At 37.9% G+C, this 12,661-nt stretch overlaps 1 protein-coding gene across 10 annotated transcripts in view; it reads right to left on the reverse strand.

The window, feature by feature from the left end:
• EYA4 (EYA transcriptional coactivator and phosphatase 4) overlaps window positions 1-5,186 on the reverse strand; it is a gene marked incomplete at both ends in the record, with an annotated part of 129,221 nt that extends 124,035 nt beyond the window's left edge. For all 10 annotated transcript variants that reach the window (XM_080615537.1, XM_080615547.1, XM_080615545.1 and 7 more), the window contains one exon: window positions 5,154-5,186. In XM_080615537.1, the coding sequence (XP_080471663.1) occupies window positions 5,154-5,186 (33 nt within the window). The remainder of the gene's footprint in view (window positions 1-5,153) is intronic.
• Between the last annotated feature and the right edge of the window lie 7,475 nt (window positions 5,187-12,661).

A 12,661-nucleotide genomic window follows, 5' to 3' on the forward strand; every position in this document is an offset into this window, starting at 1 on the left:
TCTGATGATGCGTCATTTATAGGGAGAGGCAATGCTTCTAATTAGACTGGCTCACTTGTTCCAAATACTAGGTATACATGCATATACACACACATTTTCTTAGGTGAATTAGCTCTTGTTGAAACTTCAGAGAAGGTCTACATGTTGGCCCAGTTTTAAGGCCTTAAAAGAAGTTTTCGTACCCTCAAGTTTTTTCTAGTGGTATTATCTGTTATAATAAAATAGAAGTTGCCTCTGATATCCTTATAGCATCAGAGCTATTACATCATTATTAATACAGAATTCTATGCTCCAGGAATCCTAGAGTCCTCTGTGTAGAAGACAGTATCTACTTTGAGGGAAGTTCAGGCAGCTGATGGAAGTAACAATTTTCCCAACTAGTTTTATCCCTAAAATCCCAATATGTGGTCCCTCTAGAGGTGTCTTTTAACCAACATCACCTATTTGACAAGATGAATTGCCTGCAATATTCCAAGTCCTACCTATACCAAGTCTGGTATAAGAGAGGTAGGAACCACAACATGCTATGCTGTGATACAGAACAGTCTTTTAAAGAACGACTGACACTGAAAACTCAGTAAAAGAGTCTAAACTACTTTTCATTTAATTGAAATGAGCTTCAGCCAAATTTTCCAGCATGCAAACAGGCTGCCCACCCGAGAGCGGAGAAGACTAAATGCTGCAGGCGCAGGGCTTGCGCGACAGAGAAGTAGCTACAGCTGAAAACTGACCTGCAAGGGATCACATCTGACACCTTCACATGTTAAAACAAAACAAAAATGGGGAAACAACACTGTCCAAAAAGGTTGCCAGGGACTGACCAGCTGCAATTAGGGCATAAATGCAAGTAACAGATATGATAGCCTGTATAATGTGATGAAAAACAAATGATTTACCAAGGGCACAATGAGGATGATTGTCCAAATGTCACAAAAATGAAAACCTGTCCATTGAGGTTTAGCCTCACATCTGCTAGTGTCCTGTCCCACAGCATTGCAATCTATTGTTTAATTCTAAGTTAAAATGAAGTACTCTAAATATGCTTGCTGCCATAAAAGGGCCAAGGGATGAAATTACACCAGTTTCTAATAAAGCCGTTTGAAACCCTAAACTAGCAAGTTAGTGGCCAAGTTATTTTACTTCTACTAATACAGATTGAACAGCAAAGAATGACTAAAAGAAGAAAAAATAAAAAGTGTAAAACTGTAGTTCTCAAAATCCTGTGTTTATTATATCAAGGCACAACAGAAGACCATTAAGGTGCTAAACATTTATCATTTTATTTACCATCTTCAAGACCAGTCTTAGAAAACTTTTGTCTTCTGATTGCTAGATTCTTCATAAATACAAATTCTTCCCCATTTCAAAATTCAACAGAAAAATCTTTAATATGCATCTTCTGAAAAAAGTGTTTCTAGTTAGAATTTAGCATAAATCAGCATATTTTGAAGGGTAGCAATAATAGTAACATAAAATCCTAATACGTTTTATCTGTTGTTTTTTTTTTTTTTAATTTAGTGTATATAAAGTCTATGGAAACTACAGTTACTAAAACTACATATTTACCTAGCCACATCTGTCCACATAAAACCAATTCACACGGCTTTAAGTATTCTTTTACTTAACAAGTAGCAGCCTGCACATGGGGACAGACATCACACTAGAACATAAAAAAAGGACCATTTGGTTATTTTCTTCTGTCTGTGAAATACGTGTCTTACTGTTTCCTTGGTTTTCTTTCAGAATACTATCAATTGAACTTTTTATCAATGAACAAAAGATTTCCTTCCTATGCATGGATGTACAAGCATATTCTCCATCTGAATTGGACAGAAAAAGAGAGTTGTGAGCTCTTCAGGACACCCCCCCCCCCCCGAGAAGTACAGTACCATGATATATCCCAGACCAGCCTGTTCATGCTAGCTGCAGGAACCCACTGGATCTCAGCTGCACCTGATGAATCCCAGCATTCCTCTGTGTTTGGTAGTAACTTGCATCATTTTCCTGCTGATCTTCAAAATATAGCTATTTATCAATGTGGTTGTGTGTAAAGACAGGAAAACCAAAGGAAAACAAACTCTAATTCTGACTCTTTACCACTATGATCTAGATCTAGATTATTCCCCACCTCTGCCACATGGGACTGGGAGTGAGAAGCAAAGGAAAGGGAGCACAACAGATTTCTCAGTATGGAGGCTGTACAGTACAACAAACAGGCAAGGACACTGCCTTCTGGTCAGTCAGTGCATTAAGTATTTAAAAATGTGGCCGGGCAAGGAATTTGCTAGAAGAAAAAAATTGGAAAAATAAATGAATTACTGACATAATGCAATAAAGGATGAATACATTACATCTAATCAATCCTGCAGCTCAGAAAACACAGCAGCTGCTCATTTCAGTCAAATGTAATTCTTTAGAGGCTTGGAGAACAGCCTCTAAACAGGGCACACTTAGATTTCTGAAGCAGCATGTGGTCATGCAGTCACTGCTCTGAGACAAAAGTAGAAGAGTTTATTTCTTATATGGCAACTGGAATGCTGTGGAATTGTTCATAGCTGTGATCATACGAATTTCACCTGACTGTGATATAGTTTAAAAAGAGGAATCATAAAATACACTCAGAAGAAATTATTTGTTCTAAGAGGAGACAGGGTAAACAACAAAAACTTGAGTTAGAACAGTAATAGTGATCTCAGGTTTATGGAGAAGACTGCCAGAATAAACGTTACACTACAGACCATCAGACTTCAGGAGGATGACCTACTTACAGAAATTAGCCTCATTTCTTTTCTTTAAAATAAAACTTTAAAATTAACCCTGTTCACTGTCCTAAGTAACTGTGCCTGGACTCCTTTACCAAGGATTGAAGCCTCTTAACAGACCCAGGAAATTCAATGAAGGAATCTCTCTACTCAAAAATCTCAACTGTCCATCAAACATACCATCCAACAGCAAGCACCTTCTAACCCATCTCAGTTGCAGACAGGCAGTCTTTCAAGTAACCAAGGACTAGAATATTCGGGGCAAGGTGCCAGCACAAGTTTGAGCACAGGTCTCGCATTCATGCTTATTCACACAATCTAATACGCTCACAGCAGCAGCTAGATCCTTAGGCTCCTTGAATTTCCATGATCTAAATCTTATGCACCCAGCTCCCAGCCAAGAATCTTGAAGCCAGAATGAAGTACCTAGGCTCTTTGAACATGTCAAGACCCAGAAGTCCTGCATGATGGCAGAAACTGCCTAGAGCTAACCAGTATAAAACACATTACCCAGTACAGAACACCAGGGCAGTACGAGCAGAAGGGCTGTAGGAGATAAACCTGGTATTTTTCTAGAGCTTAAACCACCAAAGCTTTGGCTAGAGAATGCCACCTTCTACCTGGGATCTCTAGCCTACAGTCCTGCCCTGCAGCTTTTAAAGAACTAAACAAGAAACACTATTTTCTTTTGATTTTTTTTAATTTTTTTTTTTTTTAAATTTGCTTCTGAAGTGAAGAAATAAAGGTTCAGTATCTGCTTTAGGCAAATGGGCCTCACACCACAATTCCTTTTCCCAGGACAGTGCTCAACCCTTAGTGAGATCTTAGTCTGGATGCCCACCTGTATGAAAGGAGTGATGAAACAGGAATCTTCCCACCCATTACATTGAAGTTCTGCCACTGTTCAGCAAAGAGTAAGAATAAACTCTTGTCTTGAATCAGAGTTTTCTGTGACACTAACAATAGTGCAAGGACAGCAAATCCTATCTCAATATGCAACATGGCACAGATACCACTTCGGACTGTTTTCACATATTAGTATAAAGCTATGTAGTAACTATGAAAAATACTACAGAAATTAGACTACGATAAAGTAGTAAAATGGCTACTAAGGCACGCATTTATCAGGCATCCAGTGGTGTAAAAACATCTTAACTACTATGAAAACACATTTTTGCACTAGGCTAAACTGGCTCGTCTACTTCCTATTAATAACCTATCATGTACGCTGCCCAGAGTAATTATTTCACAGACTATGAGAGAAGAACTCCTGCTTAATCTTTTATGACCTTTATAAAATTTTATTAAATTATGAAGCCATGTAGCTTTTACACTGTTAAGACTTTCCAATTCTGTGCCATTTTAAATGAGCAATAAAACTCTAGTCCAAGATAAAGTCTCAGATATGAGCTATCCAGTCAGGAGCAAAGTACTCCTTATTAAAGAAGATTACTTACATTTTAAAAATACACACAACTCTTCTCAGTTCCTTGCACTTGTGTTACCTATAAAAGCCTCTGCTATTAAAAAAAGACATTAAAACTAGTTTAATACATGGATAACCTTTTTCAGCATGTCAGAAATAGAAATATGAAATCCCTTTGTTGATCTTTAGTACACTGAGCCCAAGCTGAGACTCCTGGGGATCATGGTACTTGCAAAATCTACCAGTACTGTGACCACTAGAAATTAAGATGTTAAAACCAAAGCCAATACTTAGGATGGCAAGCCCAGCCAACTATAAATTTGATCAGATCATGCTGCCTCCTCAGAACTGCCGCCTGGTGGTAAGGAAGTCTGAAGACTGTACCCTTAAAGAAAAGTAAAAATTAGACAGGAAAAAGGAGATGAAATATTCACCCCATTTTTTGCAGCTATTTCATCAATGAAAAGAGGAATGACCGTCAGAGAGATACACTGCCAACTCTCACAATCCCCTTGAAATCCAGGAAAGTCCTGAAACAATTCACGTATGTCATCTGCCACAGCCTGACCATTTGAAACTTCTTGTTTGTGTTTTGGTAACTCTTACTTCGGCAAAACTGACAGACCATTATGGATATACATTTTGATACAGTTATTTGAACAAGGTATACTACTGTGCAAGTTTTCGATGTTTTATTCTTCCAGTGTACCTTAATCGTATGCATCAACCCTCCAACAATTCTATTTCTGCAAAATCCTATACAACTATGATCTTTCACCTTCCAACAAGTAAAAAAGATTAAACTCACTCATTTCGTGTATGAGCTAAGGAAATGTTTGAATCTAGAAGCTCAGAAGATTTCCCCAGATCTCACTATAATTCTCAAATCCGAAGTAAAATCCCTTTGAACACAACTTGAACAGAATTCAGTTTATTCCATTCCGTTTAGCAACATTTGTACTTACTGACTGTTCACTTAGATCCTGAGAGTCTTCCATGGAGGTTATTCACCTTTTTTTTTCCCCCACAAGCAGAAATTATCTTCCCTTCAATTTATAGCTCAGTAGTCTAAATTAAAAAGAGGATAAAAAATTAATATGTTAGTCTGTGGGCCTCACTTCTAAGGCAAATCTGCAACAAACAAACACGGTAACTGAGGCAGTGGTTTTACTATAATTTACAGCAAAAGTCCCATTGGATTCTGTGAAGCCTAATTTTATAAAAAAATGTTTCAACACCTCCAGTATTATTTTAGGAAGGTATCTAAAATATACCAGTAGAAGCAGGAGTACTTAAATAATAATTATTCAAGTCCTGCAAGGAAAAACAGTTATGAAAATAAAACAATAAAAAAGCTAAAATGTTTAATGCAGGCAGTTGTTTAAGCAGACACCAAAGATAACCCTTGGGAGAACATACTAGAAAGACAATTATGAAAGGTCGAACAAAACTGCTTGATACACATTTAATGATAACCTCTTAGTCATTAAATGTCTAGCAGAAAAAGGTTATTATGCAATTATCAGCATGAAGTCCCCTCTCTAAAGTCCATTAAATTCCTTTAGGATTAAATAAAATATACAAAGTGGTTTATAACAAGCAGCTCCCTACAAAGTGCTAAATGACAGACATTACCCTAATTACCTACTATGTCTATGCCTTCTCTCTTAGGATGAATCACTCCCATCAAATATTGAGATCTTCAATGGAAGAATTCTAAGAGCTCTGTGTACAAACGATTACGGTGACCTTAACTATATATAGAGCCACACAATTATATTACAATCGCCATTCTCAGAAAAGATCCACTCTGGATTTACACATATTTGCATAACTTAGAACAAAGCATGTGCCAGGGATATTTCACATATGTAATAATCGTAATATTATTAATCAAAGCTTGTGTCACATTTAAAAGAAAACAAAATATATAACAGTATGTAAAAACATAAATTAAGGAACCCAAACAACTGGGAGTTGTTTATCAATATTGCCACGGAACTGTTTATCAACAAGAAGCCCAAGAAACCATTACCTGGGAGTATATCCAACAACTTGGACATATTACAGATCTTTGTTTTAAGTTCTGACCTGCAAACACACTTCATGCTACCTCCACCCTGCATAAATGTTACCATTACTTTTCTGAGGTTCAACAATGTATAATTCTGTTGGTACTCACAGAACATTTGAAAAGAACCACAGCTACAACCTATTGCACCCTATGTTCCCCTGTGTCTACCTCCTTAGTGTGCAGTGCCTTTTACTTGCCATACCTCTGTTAGCTCAAAAAATATAAATCCCCAATTTCCCTTGTGTTTTGCATCGTGTATTTCCTATAACATAGACACACGCACGCTTGCAGCCCCAGTCTTTCTTTCCAGTCTCACCTGGATTTTTCCTACCACCGGACTACATCCTCCTGTTTTCCTTCCCTCTAAGTAGCAAAAGTATTTTTATTCGCATTCTATTAATTTTTGCCACGATGTTACATAAGGAAAATACCAGTTGCAAGCAAATCATGTGGCACATATTTCACCTTACCAGAAAGCTGAAAATAATTCCTGTTTTTCAAATTAGCTTTAGTGTCCTCTCCGTCCCAAGACATTGACAACTTCACTCATGAGGCGTTTACCAAAACAGTAACCACCTCCCACGGTTTTTGAGTCAATCTGGGGTCCACACCCTTGTATTTGTAAAAATTTCCTGCAGTCTTCATCCACTGGAGAGAAAAGGGAAATTGAGAGGCTTTTCTAAAACACTCACTATAGGTAAATTTCAGAGAGGAGCCTACCAAGAACAATTGGTATTTTGACAAAACGCAGCTCTACACTGCATTTCCTGAGGCAGCCCCTGCCAAAGGAGGCAATTCCAAACATAAAGGCAAATTTTCACAATTATTCCTAAAATATTCCATGAATAACTTAAACATAAAATCTTCTTTAATTTAATCTAAAGTTTGAAGTATGTGCATGTTATTGCATTAGTAAGACTGCCTATAGAAAGAAAGAGTCAAGTACTTGGTAGTAAAATACAAACTTTGGAATGAATTGTTTGACTAGTTTTTAAGTTTACTGACTGAAAGTCAGTACCTGGTTTGTATTCAAACATTAAATGCCCTAATTCTGACTGTCAGTGACAGAAAGCGACAAATCCCTCACTTTCTGTGTAAAACTCAACTACTACTTAACTACGGAGCCACAACAGACAGAACCATATTCACATTTCTTTCCATATTTATCAGGATCTTAACCAAAGCATACTGAAATCAACAGATGGATGTCACATTTTTCATTAAAAAAAATAAAGTGTATCAATATTTGAAATACATCCTGACCATGTAGGTCCAACAGGTGTTTTATAAAGAACTGCATATGATTCATGCACAGTATGTGTGCTGTCCAAAATTCAGGTGTATGTATCCACTGGAATGCATCATTAGATATGCCATTTGTATTAGTCCCCTTCTGAAAAAGACTGACCTTCACAAATTTTCAAACTTACTTTACTGAATTTTAGGACAAAGACAAGGTTGTTTTAATCTCTGCAGAAGTACCCAGTGTGTTAAATATATCTTTTGCGTTAACATGCTAAATTATAACAGTTTCTAGGGCACGGCTGTTCATCTTCACACTACCTCAAAATCTGAATACCCTTACTGGAAATTTAACTTTTTAAAATAAAATTCAGAATTAATATTTTATCAGTATTATACCTATCAACAGCTAAATCCTGCTACATTTTGGGCCCAGTGAAAGCTTCTGATTATAACCAACTGCTAACACAATGATTTTTATAATGGCAGTTATGCCAATTGCACTAAGACCAAATCCTTTAGGGTTTAGTTTTATAAATTTGTAAAAGAGGAGAAAAACCATTAGAGAAGTCAGTGATTTAAATAAGACCAACATTACTCCCTAATAAAGATATAAAATTAAAGGATAATTGTAACCTCGTGCTGTTTTATGAGGCAATAATCCAGTTACCAATACAACCTTGTAGTTTATCCCATCAAGAGAACTAGATTAAAAACAGAGGGAGGGAGGGCACTCTTATCCTCATTATATTGCAAGTGTTTCTAACTGGGTTTAAATATTTTTAAAACTGTTGTTAAAAGTCTTAAACTCACAGACAAGCCCGAATGAAGAAAAGTACCTGTTTCTGCTCTTGATCCAGTCCTTGCAGATGTGGCTTTAAAACTGATGAAGTGTTTTATGCTCCCAGATAAAAATTTTACCTTTCTAAGAAATGTCTTAATTAGGAGAATTCCTGACTTTCCTCATCAACAAATGCATTTAAATCTGATTTTTTATTTATTTATTTTTATCTAGGGGAATAAAACACTTCATCAAATTTAAACTGCAACTTCCAGGACTTGACCATGAGGAGAAACATGTGTTTCCTCCCAGAGATACACCCATAAGTTAAAAAGAAAAAAAGGAAACTACTTGACGATTCCTGCACGCTGCTTTGTAAACAAAAATGCAGGACAGCAAGGATGTGATCTTCTCCCTCTCCATGACTCCTCCAGAAAATGAGGATTTCAACAAACAGACTGAGGCAGTTCCATTTTCTATGGGATGCCTAGCAAGATCCTGTGCTGCAACTTTCACAAGCTCAAGACAGCCCTAAAGCACAGACATTTCCCAAAGGGTAACTTCAGAGGCTGCTTGAGGCCCTCCAGTCATCCAGATGGAGAGATGGAGCTCCAGGAAGAATCCATCGTCTAGAAGAGGAGTTCAGCCATCAGACAAAAATTTTCCTCCCTTTCACTTTAACCCAAAATCTTAGGAAGAAACTCCTCTCTCGATCCACAAGGAATTGGTCTTCTTAGGTGAAATATGGGGGCGGGGGGGGTCCTCTGATTCTACCACAATTTTTTTCATGTTAATCCCCTTGAGCACACTGTCAGGTTCTTTTTATTCTGTTTCATCTGAAGAACATCTACTTCTACTGAGGCTATATCAGAGTCATGCTCTGGCATATAGTACAGGAGGTGGAAAATCCCTCCCAAATCTTCCATCCTAAATTTACAGTATCGTTTTTTACATTTTGAAATGTGTCAGTAAATAGCCTAGAGAATAAACTGAAAGAATGCTGCTGTGGTTAACATAATTAACTCATAGCTACAAAGAAGATTTCATTTCTATCACAGCCACAGGTTGAGAGTCAAAATGTAAAGTGAGAAGTCGTCACAAATAGAGCAAATTCCCATTTTCTAGTGCTCTACTTCAGAAATGTGTGATAGTAGTAGTACTTAGTGCTTATAACTGCAACAGAATAAATGCAGGAGGTGCAGCAGTAAAGTGCCAACAAATGGGGACCAGTTCCAGGGTCTAAACTCACCCAGCCTCAGGCAAGCTTCTCTCTGGGTTTGCAGCGTTCCTAAAGAACCATGCATCCGAGGAGAGTGAGGCACATCTGAGGTTATGCAAGGCAGGTAATGAGAATATTAATTGCTCAAGAATCAGTGCATACGAACTGCAATCTCAGTAATTGATACAATTTTATGCTAGCTGTTTCTCATGAAACTGATTTCTTCGAAAGAACAGGAGAGGGTACAGGCAGTAACAAACAGGCACCACCTAACAATCATTTCTTACTTAGGAAAGCATTCTGCTAATTGTCTGCACATATATCATGTGCAGTCTTATGTGAAAAAGATAAAATATAACCTAAATTAAAAGGAAACCAAATGCTGATTTATTAGAATTGCAATTTAGCCTGTATCTACAGTCCAAAATCGTATTGCAGGCAGTAGACACATACTGCTTTCTCAGGCCCTAATAGTATCACTTTTGGAAAAGAAGAAAGATAGATGCCCCAGATGGGGAATAAGACTGATGTGCTTTATAACCTAGCTTTCTTCAAAACTCAAGTGAAACTATTAGCAGGCAAGTCAATAAGAAAAATATTCTAATTTAACACTTTAAAATAAGCAAAATTATAATCATAGGGCTTTCTAGAAACTGGAGGTCACTGTCATGCTTTGGTAGAAAAAGATGCCAGCTTTCTTACACTGTAAGGCAAAATGAAAACTCAGTTCTCAATCTAACTTCAGAAAATCTAGTACTTGATATATTTCTGACTAATTTTAGAAATAATTTATATTTGTACTTATATTTGTATTAACTAATTTTTCATTGGCTTTTGTGTCTTCTCTTATACAAGCACTGTATCTTCTTGAAGGGAGCACCAACCCTAATAAAAACCATTATTCACTAGTGGAAAAAACAGTAAGAAAGATTATTATCTATATCTAACTTGAAGGGACAGCAAATGACAACTTTTAAACACCATAAACATAACAAGCACTTAAAAAGGCAAGCAACACCATTCTGACAGTATGACCTTGCCAGGGACATGTACTGTTTTCCTGATAAAAACTGGTAGGTGGAGAGACATATACAGGATTTCTACCTCCTTTCAGCTCTCAAATTTCTCTTTTCACATTCCTTTTAACCATAAGGATTCCTGCAGGAAATAGAAGTGGCTTGGGAATCTCTCATGCATGTTTAGGCTTAGCTGAGGTGTCTACCTACTGGTACCAAGACAAGTGAAATGATTCTCTTGAAAAACTCAGTATTGGACAGTAGAAATAAATCTTGCTCCACCGATTACAGAATTAATGGGAATATGGAATACCTGTCTTTCCCTTCCTCCTCTTCCAATACCTTCTTTTAATCTCAGGCCCACATCTCTAGTGGGTTAGACATGGCTCTCTTCAGATCAGTTGGGTCTCAGCCCACTTTTAGCTTGTTGAGGATGGGCATTTTACCCTTAGAGGAGCTTAGTGCCTTCTGGAACCTTCTGTAGCCCATCCAGGTCCCACTTCTCCACATATTGGAGTGACTTCCAGGATGCCGAGCTCCATCCTTCCTTACCCGGAGGGAGCCGCTGCCCCGCCGTCGGGGATGGGGGGGGTGGTGCAGGCCGCCCCCCTCCCTGCACTGCTCCTTTCAGCTCCAAGCACGGCCAGCGGCCCCTGGTGGAAGGAAACCACCTTCGCTGGGGTTTGTGCTGTGCCTACATGAATTTGCATTTGCAGACCGTTTGGTTAAATAGAGAAGACACATTATTCCGTTTTTTGAATCAGCAGAATTATGCTAGGAGTTCGCACAACTCACGCAACTTCTGTAAGCTTCTGAGCAAAGACAGATTTCCTGCTGACTGCAATCAAGCACACTCCTGCTACTCATTTACAGGGAAGGAATACAGGAGGAATTTCCACGATACACTGAAAAGCAAACAGATCTAGCTGCTTCCTCCATAAACAAGAGCCCTTGCTCTCACAGCAAATATATGAGTGACAGCGCACCGGCTAGATGGAATGGGCTGCACTGGGCACGCTTCAGAACCTGGTCAGCATTCCCAGCACAGCACAGCATCCAGCATGCATATGCATAAGAACATGCATATGTGTAAACTGGGTGAACACTGTATATTCCAGTGTATATAGAAATGATGCATCTGAAATGAGTAAGTTTCAAGGTGCAATGTCAGACACAAAAAACCTGTCCCATTACTATCATACAATAAAAGAAGTAGGAAAACAGAAATACTTCTTGGGAAATAATCAACAGCTGCAAGCACTGTGTCTCATATACTGTAGGCAAAATAATACTTCAGTGCAGCACTCGTCTTGGCAAAAATGGGTACCAATTTTACAGGTACCCAAATATGGTTAAAATCGACTCCCCTACTCTTCTTATCACTCCCATCCAATACCTGTGCAACAAATAAGAAGGATTAGTTTTAAGAATTTCAGGGTACAGAATTGTAAATTCAACAATTCCTCCCTTCTCCTAACATTCCACAATATGCCATGAAATTGCAGAGATTGAAACCAGAGCTGTGAATTTACTGATGCTTGCTGGCTTCACAACCACGAGAGACCACTTCACTCACGCTTAGATAAGGCATGCAGCTACACAGAGCTCTTCTGACTCATTCCAGATTAATCAATTACAGATTATTCCAGCCAGAAACAAATAAAACAAATGCTGAGCCTGTTTCTGGCTTGCATGTGTAAACAAATCTAAACTAGAATCCCACTGTGCTCCCCTAAAAATATAGGAAAATTGATTTGCAAAAAATTAAACACAGTGCTTTCAAATTCATGACCGATGAAACCCACACAACCCTTACCAAAATGGGAGATGGTTCTGGGTTGGGGGGTAGGGAGAAGTAATGCAAAGATGTCACAGATAGAAGCATGCTCTTTTAGAACGTTAATAAAAACTTTAGGTTTATTTTCCTACTAACTGGCCATTTCAGTGTTTTGAACAACTAGATTTTTCAAGGGGGGAGGATTCTGGGTTTTATTCCATAGCATATTCTGGTCAATTTCAGAGATATTTTCTTTCTGTTTTGTTTTGGTTTGTTTGGTTGGTTTTGGTGGGGTTTGTTTTTTGTTTTTGTTTTTTGTAGAAAATAGCTGAAAACAAACCAAATAAAACATTTCAGTTTTTTA

The sequence above is a fragment of the Psittacula echo genome (genome assembly GCF_963264785.1).
Source record: "Psittacula echo genome assembly, chromosome: 4".
Lineage (NCBI taxonomy): Eukaryota > Metazoa > Chordata > Aves > Psittaciformes > Psittacidae > Psittacula > Psittacula echo.